At 38.9% G+C, this 23355-nt stretch overlaps 1 protein-coding gene across 1 annotated transcript in view; it reads left to right on the forward strand.

Moving 5' to 3' along the window:
* The first annotated feature begins 3002 nt into the window (after positions 1 to 3002).
* The window catches only part of COG3 (component of oligomeric golgi complex 3), a 51249-nt gene continuing 30896 nt past the window's right edge, over positions 3003 to 23355 (forward strand). Inside the window, exons 1-11 of the mRNA XM_024755374.1 lie at positions 3003 to 3297; positions 11674 to 11820; positions 14222 to 14283; positions 15335 to 15500; positions 16530 to 16604; positions 17721 to 17813; positions 18487 to 18612; positions 19880 to 19960; positions 21075 to 21118; positions 21586 to 21712; positions 22307 to 22398. Of these exons, the coding sequence (XP_024611142.1) occupies positions 3124 to 3297; positions 11674 to 11820; positions 14222 to 14283; positions 15335 to 15500; positions 16530 to 16604; positions 17721 to 17813; positions 18487 to 18612; positions 19880 to 19960; positions 21075 to 21118; positions 21586 to 21712; positions 22307 to 22398 (1187 nt within the window). The 5' untranslated portion in view covers positions 3003 to 3123. The remainder of the gene's footprint in view (positions 3298 to 11673; positions 11821 to 14221; positions 14284 to 15334; positions 15501 to 16529; positions 16605 to 17720; positions 17814 to 18486; positions 18613 to 19879; positions 19961 to 21074; positions 21119 to 21585; positions 21713 to 22306; positions 22399 to 23355) is intronic.

Consider the following 23355-nt stretch of genomic DNA (forward strand, 5'->3'; position numbering starts at 1 on the left):
TTCACTTTCCCGAATGTTTTTGATGTCTCACTTCATCATCCTGTGTTTCATTTGCTTAAATCTAAATGGGAGAATAACCTGCCTTACAGGGTTTCAATCAAGAGATCAAAAGGGAAATCTGAATAACACCTTACAAACAAAACGTCATCTACTATGATATGGGACCTTGATCACTTGGGGATGAGACTCCTCTGACCTCATCTTCGTCCTTTTCCCGAGATAGCCTATGCAATCCTGTTTTCTCATTTCTCTCTCTTTCTCTTTTTTCATGCACACACGATATGAATACACGTGTGCCTTATATGTACATGCATATGTACAGATACATGCTATATGAGTGTTTACTATATCGACTGGAACATTTCTATGGGAACACTTATAAATACTTGAATCAAATAAATAATATTGTTAAAAATTACAGTGGAGGGAGTTTCCTGGTGGTCTAGTGGTTAGAATTTGGCGCTTTCACCACTGTGACCCAGGTTCAATCCCTGGTCGGGGAACTGAGAATCCTTGAAGCCGTGAGGTGCGGTCAAAAAAAAATTACAGTAGAAAATTAAAGCTGCAGTTGTATTTGTCATGACATCTAGTGCTTCTGGGAATAAGCTAATCACCAGCTGGAAACAGGAAGAAATTTGACTTGTAATACAGAGTATAAAAGTGGATCCATTATAGGAAATTTGTACTTCTGGGGATGGGGCACACTAGATAATATTTGTCCATACAGAAAAGAGCCCTAGAGTCTGAAGCAGAGTTCAGCATATTGTATACTACCCTTTCCACTGTATTTTGAGCAACAAGTGCATCGTTTAAATATATATACTTCTATGCTAGTGTTCTGCAATGAAAACACCCCAGGAACACTGCAGTTACTGCTTCATTGCTGTTGTCTCTCCCCCACCCTGCAGGGCCAGCTGGTGACTGCTGGATCTTTGCTGACCTCCCTTAGCTCCAGTTCTTCAATTCAGTAATAGTCCAGGCATTATTGTGTTGAATATCTACCCTTCTCTCCCTTCATTTGCCCTCACAGCAGCTGATTAGACATTCAGCCTTGTCCCAAATCTTTTCTGTCAGTGCCATGACCTGCACTGCATCCCTTTAGCATCATGAATCACCAGTTGGTAGAAATATTTTAAGAAATTAAACATAATGTTTAGAAGAAAGTAGCATGATTATAGGTTTAGGAATACCTGCAGTAGAAGCACATTTGTGAGAGAAGATGCTTATATTTGGCCCTTGAAGGATGATATTTGGTGAAGAGTTATCATCACAAAACTCAACAGGATAAACTTCATTTCTGAGATTTTTGGAATCAGCCTGGCCTGAAAAGGAGGAAGTGTGTTTTAGGTATACCAATTAAAACAAACAAACACCCTTATGCTTAGATGCAAAACTCATTGAAAAAAAAAAAAAGAAAAGGAAGAAAATAATTATTAGTAATTCTAACCATCTATGAATATTTTGGAAGTGTTTCCTTTGGTCAATAGGATGATACACTGTTTCATTCTTCTTAATTATATCATTTCTCCAAGGAGATAAATACTTTCTACAACATGAGAATTTTAACTCTTGACTTTGAGATAATTTTAGACTTTAGAAAAGCTGTAAAAGTATTACAGAATTCAGATATGCCCTTCATCCAGCTTCCCCTCATGTTATCATCTTACATAACTATATCATGTACAACAATCAAAACTGGGAAATTAACTTTGGTACACTACTATCGTCTAAACTGTAGACCTTATTTGGATATCTATATTTTATTCTATAGTTCTCCCACTTCTGACCCAAGATCCAATCCAGGCTCCCACATTGCATCTACTTGTCATGTCTCCCTCATTCCCAAAATGTAACATTTCCTCGGTCTTTCCTTGTCTTTTATGACTTCGACACTTTTTTTTTTTTTTGACTTTGACACTTTTGAAGAGTACTCGTGAATTGTTTTGTAGGATGTCCATCAATTTGAATTTGTTTGATGTTTTCTCATAATTAGAATGTTGTTTTGCATTTCTGGCAAGAATATCACAAAAGAAATATTGTGTGCTTCTTGATATATCATATTAGGAGTTTCATGGTGATGATGCTGACCTTGATCATTTGGTTAAGGGGGGATGTCTTCCAGGTTTCTCCACTGTAAAGTTAACAGCCACCCTCCCCTCCCCCCATTAATAAATATCTTGGAGAGATGCCATGCAAATTTCTGTTTCTCCTCAGACTTTCACCCACTAATTTTAGCATCCATCCTTAGATTTTGCCTGCTACAGTCATTACTGTAGCATCCTTAATGATTTCTTTCCCCTCATTCTTTCTACATTTATTGATTGGAATTCTTCAGTAAGGTGGAGTTGTCTCTTCTCCCCTATTTATTTATTCAGTCATTTATTTATATCAGTATGGACTCATGGGTATTTATTCTACAGGTTATGACCCAATACAATCATTATTTATTTTGTTGTTGAAATCTACAACATGATTTAAATGGCAGAACAGTATTCCAATTACACGTCTGTGCCATGAATTATTGATCCAGTTCTTCAATGTTGGACGTTCAGGTGGTTATTTGATACTATTTATGATGTCTGATATGTATAAATCTTTGAGTTTTTATGTGTTTTCATAAATTAGATTTCTAACAGCGGAATTATTGATGTTTGAAAAGTTGTGAAAACTGACAACATGTCAACACGGAAATCAGTCCACACACCTAACCAGACTACCAGGCTGTGAGCAGAAAGAAGCAGTAGATGCCGCGGCTCACGAAGGCCCCTGCCGGCAGGGTCACTGAACACAGTTGTCAGTAACAATATTAACAATAAAGTTATTGATGTTGAGGAAGGGACTTCTGGTAGGGGCATGACTATTTCCGTTAGGGCCTAGATCCTTCGCCCTCTCCGTTTACATCCCAACCGGAAATACTTGTACCCCGTTTAAAGCCACGTCAGTCCTGGCCTCAGTCCCGCCCACGCGGGGGGAAGCGTTTCCGGGGTCAGGGTATTCCGGTTCGCCCCGCCCCGCCGCCGGTGCAGTGCTGGAAGACCCGGTTCTCCCGGAAGTGACCCGGACATTTCTCTGTCGGGGTTCCCACCTCCCCCCCTGCTGCTGCGGGCCGCTGGGGCGGCGGCAATGGCGGAGGCGGCGCTGCTACTGCAGCCGGAGGCGGCGGCGGAGCGGGACGCTCGGGAGAAGCTGGCTCTTTGGGATGGGAGACCGGACACGACAGCGCCACTGACCGACCGGCAGACGGACTCGGTGCTGGAGTTGAAGGCGGCAGCCGAGGACCTGCCCGTGCCCGCCGAGGTGAGGTGACGGGCGGGAGCTGGGCTGGGCTACTCCGTGGGCGCGCCGGTGGACCCCGACCTTGCAGACCCTTGTCCAGGGTCTCTCCTCTCCTCCCCATCACAGTGTCGGCTCCGGTGGGAGAGGCGCCTCACCTTCCCGGACTGTCAGGCCTCACGTTGTCCCGGACCGCCGACTCTCCCCTCCGGCGTGGGGACGGCTGCGGGGGCGTCCAGCGGCTGCTGGCCGCCGGCACCCATCCCGCCCCCTGCGGCGTGGGGCGGTTGTCCGGGAGCCTTGCCCCGGGCATCTTGCCCCGGGTGTCCCTGGTGTTAGCGAGGCATAGTCCTGCTGCCCACCCTCTCCCGGAAGGAGAAGACACTGAACCCGAAGCGCTTTGCTTCAGCACAGCCTCCTGTTGGTATTTGTTTACCACCTTAATGAATAGCCCAGCTTCCTTTTTCCATAGGGGCACTTGGGGAGACCAAAGTTGATTCTGGGTGACAGCTTCGTTCATCGCACATTGAGCAATGAGCTCTCGATCAAGTGCAGGTTGTGGGAGATCCGATTTATATTTGACTTATAGCAAAGCAATAAAATTTTTTCTTTGAAAGCTGGGTCAGTACATTATTAGATAACGCTGTCAACGTTTTTAATCCTAATTGCCATTGGGATATTATCCCTAATACTGCTTGTGTGATTCAATTCAATTAGTTATAATAGCAAGAAGTACATTTTATGAGTAGTCAGATGTTTGACAGACTTCTTCTAGTTTTGAGGGCTAGGTTTAGGCGGTTATTATTTTATTAGCACTGAAGGTTACTTTTGATGTTGGAAGCATTCTCTTTACACGGTTGTGTCCAAAGGCAGACTGAGTTTAGAGACTTAAACTTTTTCTGCCCTCACACTTCAGAGGTTAAGAACTTTGGTTTGAAAGTTCTCGCCACTTTTCGCCGTTGCACACTCTGCCATAAAGTACAGGTGTTCTTTCTTGGGTTTCTCTGTCCACCTCTAGGATTCTGTGCTGGAAGTGTGTTTGAAATAAATGAGGAAGCAGTTGGAAATTTGTTTTGGCGTGGCTGAGTCTTTTATGCTCTGGGCAATAGAAGTTGTTTGCTCTATAAATATTTCAGTCTGTTTATAATTGATTTGGCCTCTCACCAAAGCAGGATGCTTGGGCATCAACAGTACCTGTGGTGAATGTATTCCATAAGCAAAGTAACCCATTTTATTTTTAATGTCTTGGGCCATAAAATATTATTATTCCCACTGAGCATGAAGGAAAGGGTTTGGAGTGAAGTAAAGGAGATCTCTTCATTTTCACCCCATTATTTGATATTTATGCAACGTAATACCTACCATTAGCCCCATGCAGTCATTTAACATATATTATGTGCTTACCAGGGGCTGGGAATGAGGGGACAGAAAGATAAAAACAAGATCCCTAACTTCAAGGAGCTGACATAATTATGGTGATTATGAGCATGTGAAAAAGAACAAAGAAGGTAAGTTCAGACAGTCCTCCAGGATATAAGGAAAATCAAACAGGATGGTATGACACCAAGGAATGAGGTGTGCCCTTTTAGATAAAGAGGAAAGGCCTTTCTAAGAAAGTAACCGCCTCAGGGCAAGAACTCATGATGGAAAACTAGAAGCCAGTCTTGCAAAGACTAGAGAAATAACCTTCCAGCTGGAGGAAAAAGCAGTGCAAAGCCCTGGGTAGGGGATGAGCTTGACAAGTTCAAGGGTTCAGTGAAGGTCTTCTGGTACATGCAGCCTTGTCGTTGGATTGCTGTGAGAATGAAATACCAGCCTGTTATTTATCCATCCTGGAATCTTTGAGGGGGAATTTCTCATTGCTCTTCAGCTTTCGACAGCCCTCTTTTTCCTTTATATGTCTGGTGGGAAAACTTTGGAATTGAATTTTTTATCCGTTACCACTCTTTTAACACCGGCACTGAGAAAGAATGCCTCAATTTTTATTTGGTCCGACCAAAATAAAAACCTGTAAAGGATTTTCTGTAGTGTCTCACAATTTTCAGGAGATAAATTACATCCTGAACAACTGGAACTGGGCAAGTTAGTTGAATAGCAAGAGGCCAGCTAACTCTGAGCAAATATCATGAAGCTGTTTATAGCTTTCCTTTTTATTTAGGAGAACTAGTCTTATATACCTTTTTATTTGGTGTTAGATAAGAAAATTTGCAGTAGAATATTTAGTAGACCGGTTTCTTGTAGCCAGGGCACATTTTTTAGTAGTGAGGACCTTTTTCTTTCTGCTGAGTTTAGTAATTCTTGATAAAATGCTGAGATAATTCATCCTGAAATTTACCTGTAATTTACTGTTACAGTTGTTGTTTTCCTAAAGTTTGTGTGGCCTTAGACATGATACTTAACTTCTCTGAACCTGTTTTCTTGTTTATAAAATGGGGATTATAATAGTACTTGCGTCCCAGGGAGTTGTGAGAACTAAATGAAGTATATAAAGTGCACACAGCAAGCTACCTGCCAGTATTATGTTATTCATGTGCTTTTCTCCCCAAATGATTATTACCTTAAAATAATAGATTAGAATGTTACGATCCTGAGCTGGTACTGTGTAGGCGTCACTCAGACCAAAGGTAAGAAAAGAAGAGGTTAGGTGCCTGGAGGAAGGTTCTGAGACTCCATCTATACCTCTTCAATGATTTGCTCCAAACAGAGTAGGTAACGTCAGGTTTCATTTATGGAATGAATTTATTAGATTGATTACAGAAGTGATTTTCTCCAACCCAGAACTGTGCAAGAAGTAAAGTTTGGGAGAGAAAGGTATATTTGCTTGTTTTTTCCTGGAGCTGCTCAGGCAAGGCTTGATAGTTTATTGTAATTCGTATTTAATATGTTAGTGTCCCCATTTGTGTAAGCTGTACAGTAGCTATCCAGGACCAACCAGGAGCCTAGGTCTCTGCTCTTCTCTTTCTGGTGGTAAATGTCTGCTCCGTCTGGAAGCCAGGACAGTGCGAGTAAGCCAGAGGCATTTGGTCAACATCTCTTCAGGAGTGAAAGAGTAGTCAGAACAGGAAAGTTTGTGACACCAGCACACCCTTTTTTTAAAATAGTTCTACCATTTATATTATATTATTTTATTTTTTTAACATCTTTATTGGAGTATAATTGCTTTACAATGGTGTGTTAGTTTCTGCTGTATAACAAAGAGAATCAGCTATGCATAAACATGTATCCCCATATCCCCTCCCTCTTGTGTCTCCCTATCCCACCCCTCTAGGTGGTCACAAAGCACCGAGCTGATCTCCCTGCAACACACCCTTCTTGATTTGCCATTCTCTTCCAGGTGCTTTGAGAAAAGAAGACGCTGGGCAAATGTACCTAATGGGGGCATCTTCTCATAAGCTTTTATTTTTTTAATTATTATTATTATTTTTTATTCTGGCTACGCTGCGTGGCTTGCAGGATCTCATTTCTCCGACCAGGAATTAAACCCAGGCCATGGCAGTGAAAGCGCCGAGTCCTAACCACTAGACCACCAGGGAACTCCCTCATAAGCTTTTAAAAAGCAGCTTAAAAAAAATTATTTATTCATTTTGGCTGTGCCAGGTCTTAGTTGTGGCACGCGGGCTTCTTGGTTGTGGTATGTGAACTCTTAGTTGCGGCATGCATGTGGGATTTAGTTCCCCCACCAGGGATCGAACCCAGGCCCCCTGCATTGGGAGCTCAGAGTCTTACCCACTGGACCACCAGGGAAGTCCCCTGATTTGTGTGATTTCTGATAAGTCTGCTTTAATTCTTATTTTTGTTCCCCTGTATATAATGTATCTTTTTCTCTCTGACTGCCTTAAGGTTTTCTCTGTGACTTGATTTTCTCTCTGAGTTTGAATGTGATGTGTCTAGGGGTGGTGTGTGTGTCTGCACGCACACATGCATGTGCATTCTGCTTGGGATTTTCTGAGTTCAGAATTGTAGCTTTGTGTCTTTCATTATTTTTGGAAACTTCTCAACTATTATCTCTTTAAATATTTCTTCTACCCTGTTCTCTCTCTCTCTCCTTATTTTGAGATTCAGATTACACATATATTAGATCATTTTATACCATCCCACAGTTCTTGGATGTTGTGTTCAGTTTTTATTTGTCCACGCTGTTTCTTCTTTATGTTTAATTTTGGGTGATTTTTATTGACCTATCTTCAAGTTCACTGATTCTTTCCTTAGCTGTGTTGAGTGTACTGATGAGTCTATTGCAGGTATTCTTCACCTCTGTTACAATAATGGTTATTTCCAGCGTTTCTGTTGGACATGTATAGTTTTTATTTCTGCTTAACTTCTGCATCTGTTCATTCATTTTATTTATATTTCATACCAGAGCCTTTGACATATTAGTTGCAGTTATATAGTTCCAATATCCAGATCATCTCTTGAGTCTGGCTCTGTTGAGTGCTTCGTTTCTTGACAATGAGCTGGGTCATTTTCCTTGCTGTTTAATGTAACTTTTGGTCAAATACTGTACGTTGTATGCAGGACATTTGAGAACGAGGGAAATAGTGTGAATGACTGGAAGTGAATACGCTTACTCTGTTAGGTCATTAGTGTGGAGGTTTGGGTTAGTGGGCTAGGTTTGGGTTTTGTTTTTGTTCTGGTTGCTTTTAGTTTACCACTGGCTTCAGACTTCTCTTTCATTACTTTTTGCCTAGCATTGGGGCTGGGCTGCTGCGGGGTCTTCTTAACCTTCCTTCTCAACCCTCAGCTTTTGGTGTGCTGTGCGCCTGTGTCTCAGAGGGTGTCTGTGCTCTTGCCCCTCCCACAGGAGAGCATTGCTGGTGCTCTATAGCCTGGTGGTGGTAGGTGGGCGTTTTCTGTCATCTGCGTCCAGCCTCAGTCTTAGGCAGGCCTTTTGCCCCTGGGACTCAGGGGTGGAGTTTCTTACTGACTCTGCCCTCCTCCGGCAGTAGGAGACCTCTGATGTTCTGGGTCTTGGGTTCTTTCTTGCCTCTCCTCCAGGGGTAATGGTTGTTTTCTTTTCCCTTTCCCCGGCTGTAGTGTGTTCTCCCCTGTGCCCTAGGGTTGATAGGGCTTGCTGCCCTTTTTTCAGTGTCTTAAGATTTTGTTCCACTGGGGAGAAGGGTCTGGATGGGGCTTTATGCCCCACTTTCCCCAGGCCCCTCCTCTTCTGAGCCTGCACCACCAGTCCTCATTCTTTCTCATGAGCACCTGGTGGAGGGCCGTGAAGACCATGTGAGTGGGTGCAAATTCCCCTCGTGTCTGTGATTTCCAAGCATTCTGTACTCACCCGTCCTCTAGCATTTAGTAATTTGAAAGAAATTTTAGCCTAATTCTTACCTACTTGTGTGGCATTTGTCATCTATTTTTCCATAATCTGCCATGGTAAGCCCGTGCTCTCACTCTGTCTCTGCCTGGAGATACCCATCTTTATCTAGATTTTAAGCTACTTAGTTACTCTGGAACCTCAACTCTCTGATGGCTTCAAGAACCTGATTTTGTAGATTATTTGTCTTTTTCTTATTATTAAGGTGCAAGCAACACTCTGTCTAGCATTCTTTTAGCCTAGTCTCCATGTGCTTTCTGGTATATTTTTCAAATCTGTACCTGATCCATGTCTCTCTCCCTTTTCCTCCTTAGGTATCGTGTAAACAGTGCTGATAGAATTATGTGTTTGAATTTTGTCATGATCTGTTCATATATAGCTAAATTTTACTACTAATAAACTATAATTTTGTAACGGTAACTTAGACGATTCTGTTCCCAAGAAGCAGTGTTGATTCTGATTTGTAAATTTACTTACTGTAAAAAGGGAACCCTCCTACACTGTTGATGGGAATGTAAATTGGTGCAGACACTATGCAAAACAGTATGGGGGTTCCTTAAAAGACTAAAAATAGAGTTACCATTTGATCCTACAATCCCACTCCTGAGCATGTATCAGGAGAAAACTCTACTTTGAAAAGATACATGCATCCCAACGTTCTAGAGCAGCTCTATTTACAATAGCCAAGACACGGAAGCAACCTAAGTGTCCATCGACAGAGGAATGGGTAAAGAAGATGTGGCACATATATACAATTACTCAGCCATAAAAAAGAATAAAATAATTCCATTTGCAGCACCATGGATGGACCTAGAGATTACCATACTAAGTCAGTCAGACAGAAAGAGAAATATCATATGATATCACTTATATGTGGAATCTAAAAAGAGGTACAAATACTTATTTACAAAACAGAAACAGACTCACAGACATAGAAAACAAACTTATGGTTACCAAAGGTGAAAGTGGGGAGGGATAAATAAGGAGTTTGGGACTAATAGATACAAACTACTATATATAAAATAGATAAACAACAAGGATTTACTCTATAGCACAGGGAACTATATTCAATATCTTGTAATAACCTATAATGGAAAAGAATCTGAAAAAGAATATATATATATATACACACACACACACACACACACACATTTCTGAATCACTTTGCTGTACACAAGAAACTAACACAACATTGTAAATCAACTATACTTCAATAAAAATAAATAAATTAAAAGAAATAAATTTACTTTGTTACTACTAATAAGGAGGAATAGTAATATGATAAACAGAAGCGGCTCCGGTTGATTGTGTGTGATATTTGGCAGGCGTTATGCTGAATACACGGAGCACCGTCTCCGAGGAGACAGCGTGTTGGTAACTCGCACAGAGCATGAGCAGGTAGGCTTAGCTCAGCTCAGCTTCCTCTGTCCTCAGAACCTCTGGTGGCAGCACACAGCTGCTGGTGACACGTTAGAGTCAAGATAGACTCTCATCAGATTTCAGAAACTTAACTCTTCCTGCCCAACAGTCCTTTTCTCTTCAGGGATTGTGTCACCATTCAGGAAGAGTTTATGTTGAACAATGATGCCCTTAGTAAGACGTATCTCTACATCCTGGACCCTCCTGGGAGAAAGCAGATTGAGGACCTTTCTGAACACTTTTTTTCTGTCTGCAGCTTCCCAGTGGTCCAAGGAGCCTGTTTTCTTACACCTGTGTTTTCTTCATTTCACAATGGCCTCATGATACAGATAATGTAATTCCTGTTTTACAGAGAAGAAATAGAGATTTAGAAGCATTACGTGATTTGCCCGTTGTAACACGCTTATTAAGTGAGCAGGGTTCAAACCAGGCCGCACTGTGATGTGCTTTACTGCGCCCAAAGGTGCAGCCCCACTTTCACCCAGAAACATTCCCTCCCTCCCTCCCTCCCTTCCTCTTTCTCTCTCTCCCCCCTCCTTTCTTCCTTTCTTTCTTTCTTTCTTTTTCTCTCTCTTTCTCTCTCTTTTTGTGTGTCTCTCTCTTTCTTTTTGATGCCACGCTGCTCTCAGAATCTTAGTTCCCAGACCAGGGATCAAACCTGGGCCCACAGCAGTGAAAGCACTGACTCCTAACCACTGGACTGCCAGGGAATTCCCTCCCCCCATATTTAAAGGGTTGTATTTCTAAATTAATTATGGTGCATTTTGCATCTAGCTTATTTTATTTTAGCTTTGAAGAGAAAATACTGTCTTCAGCCGAAATTTCTGTATCTAGAAAAATAGACAGGAGGCAATTTCCTAAGGCCTTGGATTAAGGTCTTTTATTGCGGGACCTTAGATGTCATGCCTTAAGGGCAGAAACTGGGATTGAAACGAAATAATTCCACCCTTTTACCTTCCCCAGCATTCACACTCCCTTTCTTTTAAGTCCAAAAACAGCTTGTCTGTATGACCCTAGGTAAATGAACACCTGGAATATCTTTAGTAATGGCAAACTAGACAGTATTGTAGGTCTGATGGCCTCAAGGTGAGGCTCTTCTGAAGCCAATGGGAAATTCTGAAATTCTTTCTTTTCAGTTGTAATTTCAGAATTTGTCAGCAAGAAGATGTGGGTGAAGTGTGGCAGCAGTGTAGAAATAGTAGAAGGGGATATAGTTGTTGGTAGTTGATTCTTGGGTACGATTTGTTTTCTGTTGGTTCTATTAATGAGGTGAGGCTTTTGTGTTGATAATGGAGAGGGCCGGCTACTTTCATTAGCACGCAGGTTTTGCCTTTGACTTGGTGCTAGTTCCCAAGAAGTTCCAGTAGGAAAAGGTGTGTGGATTAGTACAGGTTCACCACCAGTTTTCAAAAGGTAACTCAAAAACCATACTTTGCAAATGGTTGGGTATTGGTGTCATGTTTATATTTTGAGACCAGCATTTAATATAGAGAGAACCTAGTTATAAGTGTTGGTATCATATGGCACTTGTTAACATCAGACGATTTAACAGAAAACATTTCTTTCTCTTTCAAAACACCTGAGGTGGAATACCAATCTTCAGTTAAGTTTAGAGAATTTTCAAGTTATTTGAATATCTTTGTGGCTCTTTTCTTTTCAAGCTCCCAATTGAAGACTTGTGCAGTTTAACATCCCAGTCGCTGCCCATCGCACAGGCTTCAATAGTGCCTGAATCTACAGAAGACATTCTCTTGAAGGGATTCACCTCCTTAGAAATGGAAGAAGAAAGAATTGAAACTGCACAGCAGGTGAATGGCAGCATTATTTCTAAGGATATTTGATTGTTTTAAATGTCTCAAGACAGAGGTCCTAATTAAAAGTTGTGAACATTTGAAACTGTATTTAAAGTCTTTCTAGGACATCTTTTTTTTTTGGGGGGGGGGGCTGGAGAAAGAAGGATATATTACTTGCACCAAGTAAGGAGAACACCAGTGATCTTTCCCAAAGCTGTTTCTATTTCTAGAACATTTTTGATTTTGTGTTAGTTGTGGTTATTTCTTTTTTTTTTTTTTTTTTTTTTTTTTTTAGGAGCACAGGCTCCGGACGCGCAGGCTCAGCGGCCATGGCTCACTGGCCCAGCCGCTCCGCGGCACGCGGGACCCTCCCAGACCGGGGCACGAACCCGTGTCCCCTGCATCGGCAGGTGGACTCTCAACCACTGCGCCACCAGGGAAGCCCTGGTTATTTCTTAAGTGTTTTAAATGAATCTGTTGCCCAGTTTTATTTGCAGTACAGATAAAAATATGCTATTCCAAGTTTGGATAGACTATTATATTTATTAAGGTTTTGATATTTTATGCCCTTTAGACCTCCTCCCAGTCCGTGTCTGTGTTAATGTGTCCCCCAACATGCATGTGCGTGGACACATGCAGACCCCCCAACCGCACCCCTCACTGCTTGCTGCTAGGTAATTTCTTTCTTAAAAACCTCAATATGCTCTTCAGACGAACGCTTATAGTTATTTTTCTGAAATTTTGCGTGTGAAATCTCTTGGTTTTTGCTTATTCCCAACTATAAACTTAAATGTACAGTAGTTTCTTCTGCTGCTTCCTCTGTCTCATCTTTCTGTCCTCTTAAGAATCAAAGCTGAGGAAGGACCTACTGTACAGCACAGAGAACTATACTCAATATTTTGTAATGACCTATAAGGGAAAAGAATCTGAAAAAGAACAGATATACACACACACACATAAAACTGAATCACTTTGCCATGCACCTGAAACGAACACAACACTGTACATCAACCATACTTCAGTTAAAAGAAAAGAAGAATCAAAGCTAAGGCATTTACCAAGTGAAGCATAAAGCAAGTGTGCTGAATTGCATATACACTAAGTCAGGGGTCCCCAACCCCCGGGCCATGGACCGGTAGTGGTCCATGACCTGTTAGGAACCAGGCTGCACAGCAGGAAGTGAGCAGCGGGCGAGCGAAGCCTCATCTGTATTTACAGTCGCTCCCCATCGCCCGCATTACCACCTGAGCTCCGCCTCCTGTCAGCATTATGGTGAGTTGTATAATTATTGCATTACATATTACAATGTAATAGTGATAAAAATAAAGTGCCCAGTAAATGTAATGCACTTGAATCATCCCGGAACCATCCCCCCCGCCCCCCACTGGGTCCATGGAAAAATCGTCTTCCATGAAACCGGGCCCTGGTGCCAAAAAGGTTGGGGACCTCTGCACTCAGTCAAGAGAGGCAGTGCTGCAAAGTGATGAAGAGCTCTAGCTCTAGAGTTAGACCAACCTGGATCTGAAGGTCACCTCCATCACTTACCATCTTTGTGAGCTTAAGCAAATTACTTATCTTCTCAGATCTCTTGTTTCCTAATGTGTAAAACAAAGATAATTCTATACTCATCTCATAGGACTTTTGTGAGAATTAAATTAGATAATGCATGTAAGTGCAGTGTGTGCCAAGCACACAATCAGTGTTCAGGAAACGAAAGCCAAGGCACTTGGCAAGAGTAGTATCTTCAGAGAATAAAGCAGACCTTTGACTTCGAATCCCACTTGAGAATTATAGAAGATAATCTTGCACCATGTCTGTGAATTTACTTGGACCATTTGAAAAAAAAAAAAAGATCTTCTGGATTAAATTTGCACTTGCATGTCTCTCTTTAAATTAAAAGAAAAAGATCTAATACATTGTTATAATTTACATACAATAAAATGTACTCATTTTAAGTATACAACTTGATGGTAGGACCAGAATTCAAACCCGGGTTTAGCTGATGCAAAAGCTATGTTTTTAAACCACTCCTTTATATTGTTTCTGAGCTTATAGTCTCACAATTATTATTAGATAATATTTACCCAGGGCCCTATGTTACCTACTCAAATTTGGCAAACTAGCAGGTAGGCATTAGCTTCTTAGGAAGAAATGTTTATTTCTACATATTATCGTGTTAATACTCTTTCTTATTTAACTCTGAAAATGGCCCGTGTTTTTAAGATACTTTGCTTTTCCTGGAATGTAGACACTGACCATGCAATTAAATTGCCATCTCCTGGCTTACAGCTATAAATGTCTGAGCCCCAAACAGTAAGACTTAGTGTCTACCCTTTTGACTTGCTGTTTAGCATGTAGCCACTTTTTATTTTGTCTGTTTTAGTTTTGTTGACAGCATAATACCCTATTTTTCCAGTTTTTCTCATGGTTTGCAAAGCTACAAACTCAGATGGATCAGGATGAAGGAACTAAATATAGGTATGTGGCTCTTATATTTGTTGGCTGTCCTAATTCTTAGATCATCTTAAGCATTTCGTTATCTGTGCCTTTAAACAAAATTAAGGTACAAAGAAAACTTGAACAGCAACATTTTCTTTAAGAATAGCTAGAAAGGATGTGGGTCATTCCAACTGGTATTGGAAGTTGTGCGATTTAAAAAAAAGTCACATTGTAATTAATAGGTTAGGAGGAGCAGAGGTTGATTTTAGATAACTAGAAAGGCTTGGAATCAAGTGGGAGTTTTGTCAGGAACTCTAAGAGGTGTTTGCTGCCTTTCTTTAGAGGGAGAGACCCAAGAGACTTTAGGGATGGCCAACTAGGCAGGGTGTGAACTATGTTGTTTTGTTTGTGTATATTGACGGCACGGGGGAAGTGACTGTACTGTTTCTAGCTGATTTGGGGACCGTGGGTTGAACATTTGTATTCATTTAACATTAATTAAGTGACTACTATTGCTAGGCATTGTGTTAGGCTCTTTGATGTATGATTCCATTTAATCTTCATAGCCGCTCTATAAGGAAAGGTGTTATTATTCCCATTTTACAAACGAGTAAACTGAGGCCTGGTACTATTAAATACTTGCCTAATGTCATGGAGACTTGGGCAGAGCTGGGACTTGGACTCAGGTCTTCCAATTCCAAGTCCAAAATTCTTTCCATGACATCACACCATCTCTCAAAGGCAGACATGACCTGAAGGATGGACCTACTTGTTACCTTGGGATGGGCCTGGTGTCCCAGTCTTTGAAAGTTGAGCCCATGATTTACTGCCCTACATGTGAAAAGCCAGTTTATGCCTTTAAGGCTGATTCCTTTTATTGCTCACAGTTTCAGTCATTTTCCTTCTTAAGTACTGAAACAGTTTGTGACATAGTTTTTGCTATATTTCTGAATATAGTAAACTTTTTGAATAGGTCAGACTTTCCTTCTGAAGTGCAAGCATTTGGAGGAAAACGAGACCTTGTTGTTTATTGTCTGTGCTTATTGGGGGAAAATATTATTGCCAATCCCCTTTTGGTTCTGTTTTCTAGACAGATGAGGGATTACTTGTCTGGGTTTCAGGAGCAGTGTGATGCTATATTGAATGATGTCAACAATGCTCTTCAGCATCTGGAATCATTGCAGAAACAGTATCTTTTTGTGTCCAATAAGACAGGAGCCCTACATGAAGCCTGTGAACAGCTCCTGAAAGAGCAGGTAATTTGGAGTAGGAGAGAGTGTCAGTGACTGACTATGTTTAATATTTTATTTTTAAATAGATGAATACAATTTAATTCTAATTTCTTTTATTTCGCCAAGTATATTTTGAACACTTCTCTGTATGAGGCTCTGTGCTAAGTATGCAAATTATTACTTTGACAGCCTGCTTTTAAGCTTATGTCAGCAGGGGCACGGGCAAGCTTTCGTATGTTTTTTTTTTTTTTTTTTTTTGTTTGTTTGTTTTTTAGTGGTACGCGGGCCTCTCACTGCTGTGGCCTGTCCTGTTGTGGAGCACAGGCTCCGGACGCGCAGGCTCAGCGGCCATGGCTCACGGGCCCAGCCGCTCCGCGGCATGTGGGATCTTCCCGGACCGGGGCATGAACCCGTGTCCCCTGCATCAGCAGGTGGACTCTCAACCACTGCGCCACCAGGGAAGCCCACTTTCGTATGTTTTGAGCTGTTAGGTCTCAGTACAGTTTCAGAGTGAAGAGGGTATATTCACATTTGTGACACTTTTTTTTTTTTTTTTTTTTGGCTGCGCTGCGCGGCTTGCGGGATCTTAGCTCCCGACCAGGGATTGAACCCAGTCCTTGGCACTGAAAGCGCCGAGCCCTAACCACTGGACCATTAGGGAATTCCCTATTGACACTTTTCAAACAAGGCATAGTGATTATACTAATGGTGGGGTTTATGAAAAGATGAACAGATCTAGGTTGCACTTAAAGTTGTGACTTGAAGATAGAATATTTAAGTTACTATACTTATCTCAGAATTTTATCTATGTATATTTTGTATGTTTTTAAAAAGGTAATCATCTGTTATTTTATGAAAAGATATGTAATTTACTGTAATAATCATTGCTTATTTTAGCCCATGACTGCAGAGGTCTTTGGGCATTATTCTGAAATCATATATCTAATATAAACCTGTATGTCTAGTATAAATCTCTTCGATGTAATTTTGAGACTGGAGTGTTGATTCTTATGTTCTCATAATAATTGATTTTTCTCTTTTAAAAAATTCAAGTCGGAACTTGTTGATCTGGCTGAAAACATTCAACAAAAGCTTTCCTATTTTAATGAATTGGAAACTATTAACACAGTAAGCACTGTTCTTTATTTTTTCTAAAATTAGTGGCTTTATTTTATATTTCCCGTTCTGAGTATAATCTTTAACCTTATAAATTGGCTTGAGTGATATTTTAACTTAATAGTTTGCTTGTTGTTAAGATGTTCCTATTTGTGAGTGATGGACATACCATTACCAGTTCAGATTTCCAAATATGATTTAAATAATCTTCTTAAATTGTATTTTTGCTATTAAAATCTCTTTGTTGGTTAACTCTTATAGTATCATATTTGTAAGCTGTGATGGTTATAAGAAGATATATTCCATTTTAAATCTTGCTATGGTTGTGCCTCTGTAATAGTAATTAAAACATTTCTTAAACTAATCTCATGTTTAGTTTGAGGAAGAGTATAGTCCTCATAATGGATTCTTGGATCCCAAAGAGGTAGTCACAATAAAGACTTCTGTGTAAATTATATTTCTCTGTATTCTGGCTCATAAATTAATCATAATAACTGCATATAAATCATGTTATTAAAATTATTAAATCTAAATTATTATAGTTTACTAAAGAGCTAGAAATAAAACCGGTAGCCAGTTAACAGTGGGATGCAATGGGAAATATAAATCATTGCCAAACTATTTGTATATCAAGATAAGAAATAATTGGGTCATTTTACTTATCTTTTATATATATTATATAGGTTTATATATTTTAATATTTATCATTTTATCTATTATATTAAATATTAACTATCATGTTTATATTATATATTACCTTATATTAGTACTACTTGTATATGTTTACTTATATTTTACTTTCAGTATGACTGCTGAACATGGTAACTGCTAGTTAATCTTTTAACCTTGAGAAGATCGCCAGTGTTTGAAAGTGGAAAATTTATGTTGTAAAGTGCTAGAAAGTGGGAAATCTAGGCACATGATGTATTATTTTAATATAACATTGTGCAATGGAGTATAAAGTGTTTGCTAATTCGTGAAGAGCCCCATTAGAGGTCATTAGGAGTAAACTGAATTCAATCCATATTCTTTTAAATTTGTCCTTTCTTTATTGTATTGTTACACATGGGCTGCATTTGAGTATATTTGGTGACTCTTAAAATGCAAAAATTCTTTTTTCCCTTAAAGAAATTGAATTCTCCCACGCTGTCTGTGAATAGTGAAGGATTTATACCAATGCTGGCCAAGTTAGATGACTGTATTACATACATATCATCTCATGTAAGTCATGGTATTTCTGTGTGTTTTAAAGAAATCTTAACATCCCTATTATATCATTTCTTATGCAGTAAACTAATTATTTCTTTCTGTAATATACTTGAAGAAAAACTATAGTAAATTCTTAGTCATTGTTAGTAGTGATGTAAAAAATGCTTTCAGCTGCTGCAGCAACCCCTGGAATAGAAAAAGCGGCTGGCTGACACAACTTTATCCCATCTAAAAGGACTAGTGATTTTTAGACTGTTGACTTAACTGTTTTGCTAGATACTTCCTTGGAAACAAAAAGTATTACTTGAGGCGGGGGGGGGGGGGGAAATAAAAGGACACGTCCTTTGGTTTAATCACCATCTCTTTCTGCCCTCCAAGGATTTATAGCTGTATTTATTTCACCCAACTCCTATTCTTTTCTTAGTTGGGCCTCACATATTAGCCTTGAGGTCTGTGGGGTACTGAAAATATATTTTGCTAAAAGCTGCAAGTATTTATTGAGCCCTTGCTTTGTGCCAGGCACAGGGAATTTGGCTATGACCAAGACAGTCATAGTATTTGTCTTCAAGGAGCTTACAGTCTACATAAGACCTTTTGAACTTTCTGTATAGCTTTACATAAAGGACAGGTTGGTTTTCATTAAAAGTTTGCTTCATTCTTGTAAATCTTTCCCTTTCCTTTACAGCCAAATTTTAAAGATTATCCTGTATATTTACTGAAGTTTAAGCAGTGTCTTTCTAAAGCTTTGCACCTCATGAAGACATACACAGTGAACACACTACAGAACCTCACAAGTCAATTATTAAAAAGGGTGAGTTAACTGGTGAGATGTTTTTTTAATTCATTTATTTTCCATAATGTTAGTCTGAGATTAGTATCTAGTAACTCCAATTTTTTTTTTTACCTTTTGTTAAATAAATAGGTGTTGCAATTTTATTTATAATAAGAAAAAATGCCTGTGTTACATGTCTGTCACAGTCTTATTTTCAAAGAATATATAACAGTGTGAGAAATATTCAGTACTATATGATAAATAATAAAATAAGATTCAAACTATTTCTCACTTTAACTTTTTCTTTTCCTATGTTTTTAAAGAAAATATTAGGAGGAAATACACCAAAATAATAAAAGTGGTTCTGTCTGAGTGGTAGAATTACATATGATAGATAATTTGAATTTCTTTCTTTACAAATGATGGATAATTTAATTTACTGTATTTAGCAAATGTATTTTTACTGAATGCCTTCTAAATGCTTGGCATTGTACTAAGAACTGTACAGTAGTGAAAGGAGCTAACAGGGTCCCTGCCCTCATGGAGCTTATGTTCAGGAGAAATAATCAGTAAAGAAGGAAAAAGACAAATTAATCAATTACAGATTTTAGTGGATGCTAGGTGGAAAATTAGCAGCGTGTTAGGTTAGAAAATAAGAGTGGAGCTAGATCAGATGGTCACTGAGCACATTTCTTTCCTAAGAAAACAGAACCTGAAAGATAATTTATTTTATTTTTTCAGGCTACTTTCTAAAGAATACGGACTATCTTGAGCTTTTAGCTCAAAGCTGCTGAGTTTTATATTGCATTTTACCATTCACATTGCTCTTACCTGACATAACAGACCATATGATTTTTCTATTTTGCAAAATGTTATCTTAGGAAACTAATGCCTAATAAGTACTAGTACCTACTATGTGTTAGTGCTTTATAATTGAGCTGTGTAAAACCTTTGTGCATATGTGTTATCACCATTTAATGGATGCACTGAATCTCAGAGAGGTTAAGTAATTTGACCAAAGTCCTACACTCAGAAAGTGACTGAGTACGAATCTGAGTTCAGTCTTTTTACCACCAAAATTCATGTAACATAGCATAAATTTTAATTATAAAGTAGAGAGAGATGACAGCTCCACATAATTATTTCTCATTTGTAGCAATAATAGTATTTAATCTTTCTCTCTGTAAGCTTTTGGTTGGTATATAGGCCAAGCAGTAGCTATATGAAATGGTTTGTGTTATATTTTCTGAATAATTATTTGTTCGCTAATTATCTTCCTTCCCTATCCTCCCCCATGTTTCGTTAGGATCCTTCATCTGTACCTAATGCAGACAATGCCTTCACATTGTTTTATGTGAAATTTCGAGCTGCTGCCCCCAAAGTCAGAGTAAGTCTATTGACATAAATAAGATAATGCTATGAAATTTATTTAGCCAGCCCTTTTGAAATGCTAATGTATGTTAGGTCCTTTGTTTATACCAGGAAAATGAACCTGAATGAAAGGTAGGCTTTGTCCTTCCACATTATAGCAGTGTATGTTGAGGTGCTTTAAGCCCACAGAGGAGGAAACACCTAGCTGTTCCTGGAATGCTCAGGGAAGGTTTCCAGTTGAAGGTGATACTTGAGCTTAAAAAAATGTAGATTTATAGCAGACTTGAGGGGATTGATAAGGATATTTTATACAGAGAGAGCAGCATGTATAGGGAAAGTTGTAGAGACATAAAAGACTTGTATTTTGGGAGGACCTCATTTAAGACTGGTGTGATAGGAAAGAAGAAAGGAAAGATGGCAAAGACCATCTCACAGAGGATGTTGCATGTCATGCTAATTCAGGAAAAGTAGAGAGCCAGTGCAATATTTTAAATCAGTGTAATGCCAGATACAGCTCAATGGTTAAGAATCCGCCTGCCAATGCAGGAGACACGGGTTTGAGCCCTGGTCCAGGAAGATCCTACATGCCTCGGAGCAACTAAGCCCGTACGCCACAACTACTGAGCCTGCGCTCTAGAGCCCGCAAGCCACAACTGCTGAGCCCGTGTGCCACAACTACTGAAGCCCGTGTACCTAGAGCCTGTGCTCCCAGCAAAAGAAGCCACCGCAATGAGAAGCCCGCGCACCTCAACGAAGAGTAGCCCCCACTCGCTGCAACTAGAAGAAAGCCCATGCACAGCAACGAGACCCAGCTCAGCCAAAAAGAAATTAAATAAATAATTTTTAAAAAAAATCTTTAAAAAAGAAAAGCAGATTGCAAAGCTGAATATATAGTATAATTCCAGTTTTGTTTAAAAAGAAAAACGTAGTAACTGTGTGCATACAAAAACTGAAAGAAAATATTCTGAAATACTGTGATTAATTTTTTTGTGTTTTAGGTGATTTTCATGTTTCAACTTTTTTGTAGTCACAGATTTTCTAACATGAGCTTGTGTTACTATTATAATCAGAAAGCAATTGAAAATATAACTAAAACAGATGGAGTTAGTGGACTTTTCTTTATTCCACAGACTCTCATCGAACAAATAGAACAACGATCTGAAAAAATACCTGAGTGAGTACCCACAGGTTCTTCAGTTTCCAAGTTACCTTCCTTGAAGTGCTATTTTGCCAAGTCTGTTATGTCCCTGATATTTTCTGAGCAATTACCTTGCATGCTGTACAAGACTTTTCTTGTAGCACACAGCTCAGTTTGGGGAGCAAGGTCACAGACCTGACTTGGTGAGTTTGTAAGGCATCTTTTTCCCATATAGCAGGATTTCCTTCTCATTTAGGTAGATGTAACATCACTACTCGTGGAAGATAAATCTGTCTTTAAAAGATAAAGGTTATGGTAGTTCATTATGGTTTGTTTTTTCTTTATATACATAAATATTTCTAGTATTTAATGTGGGCAAATGAGCAGTAACCATATAGCTTTGGAGGTTTGGCAACCTATTTTGGGATTTAAGATCGGATTTAATTTACATATCTGAAATCAGAAGTTTATACAGTACTCCAGTCTCATTTGCTTTTCATCAGATACCAACAACTGCTAGATGACATCCACCAGTGTTACCTTGATCAGCGGGAACTCCTTTTGGGCCCTAGTATTACTTGTACTGTAACAGAGTTAACCAGCCAGAGTAACAGAGACCACTGTGCCTTGGTGAGTTTCTGCCTGTTGCGGTTTAATGTTAAACCTTCTTTTGAGCTGTTATGATACCCTAGAAACTATACTTGGGTAAATAAGTTTTGGTCCCCATATCAGCAAGCTTACATAATGTTTCTTTCTGTTATGACAAATCTGGTTTAGTAATTAGCATTCAATTTGGCAAAATATTCTCATTTTGATTGATTTTTTGAGGTATGAAGATTCACAAATCAGTATTGTTTTTTGAAAGATGAAGTTTCAAAGTTTCTGGATTTATGTAGACAAATTAATCTTAGCTTTTGCTGCAGAAGTGCTTTTTTGTTTAGTGTGATTTTAAGTCAGATTATAGAAAAAAATAAAGATTATTTTTTAAAATACTTTTCAACTAGAAGAGTAATTTTCATTGTCAAAAGCTTAGAAAGCATAAAGAAGAAAATAAAAATCATCGATAGTTCCACTGTGCAGAAAACCATTTTCTGTTCTTCAGGGAGTTGTTTTATGAATTATATATGCATAGTCTCTTTGTAAATAAAATGTTGGCTTTATTTCATAAATGCTGGAGTTGTTGTGTGTCTCTAACTATAGATGGTGTGTGTTTGTTTCCCACAGATTCGCAGTGGCTGTGCCTTTATGGTTCATGTATGCCAGGATGAGCACCAACTTTATAACGAATTTTTTACAAAACCAACGTCAAAATTAGAGTAGGTGGTACATGGAATCTAACTCTTGTTTTAAAGATTTAATTCGCTAATGGCTGTAATGGCTTATTATAGGAGTATTCTAAAGTTAACTATGGAGTGTTTTAACTTTTGTGGGTATGTGAACAGAATATTGTTGGATGGGACAGTGGTTATTTATTTTGAAATAAATGTTCAGCTTAAAGGCCAACATGCTTTCATATTGTTTATAATATAATTATGGAGACAATAAGTTATGATAGTAAGAATCCTGTATAGGGAACTATCTTGGTATCTAGATCCCTTTATCTACACTAAGTGTAATAATTCCTTCTATTTAAAAAATTCTATGATTCTAACTAATGAAGGACACTTAAAAACATAGATACTATTTAAAATCCTTTTCCTTATTTTTCTCAAAGTGTATTTCAAACCCACTGTCAGTCACTTTTGGGTTCTTCATATTGGTGGTTTTGACTGTTAAAAAATTCCAAGATTATGACTTGTAAAGGGGAAGAGACAAATATATCTTACGGTTTTGATGAAATACTATATATAGAAGAGTACTGTTGACAATATAAAGAGTATAGACAGCCTAATGTTTTTCTTTTCAAATGTTTAAAATTGTCAAAATACTTGGTGTATGTCCAGAATATTTTGAGTTTTGTTTATTTAAGTCTGTAAGTATTCAAGAGTTTTGAACCTATCTTTCCTGGGGAAAATGTCACCATTTGATTCATAGTGGTGTAGGTTATAAAAGGAAAATTAAGTCTACTGAAATATTTTTTATTGTTTTTGAAAGGACATACACAAAATTATTGCTAACATAAGTACAAATTGTAATAAATTGACATTCGGCTGGGGCCAGCTAATTGTTGAGGATTGCTTATTAATTCTGAGCTTGATTATTGATTCTAGCAAAAACAGTTCACAGAATTACTTTCAGCCTTTCACTTCTCATCATATAATGTGATGCCCACA

Source organism: Neophocaena asiaeorientalis, unplaced genomic scaffold (genome assembly GCF_003031525.2).
Source record: "Neophocaena asiaeorientalis asiaeorientalis breed wild unplaced genomic scaffold, Neophocaena_asiaeorientalis_V1.1 scaffold59, whole genome shotgun sequence".
Taxonomy (NCBI): domain Eukaryota; kingdom Metazoa; phylum Chordata; class Mammalia; order Artiodactyla; family Phocoenidae; genus Neophocaena; species Neophocaena asiaeorientalis.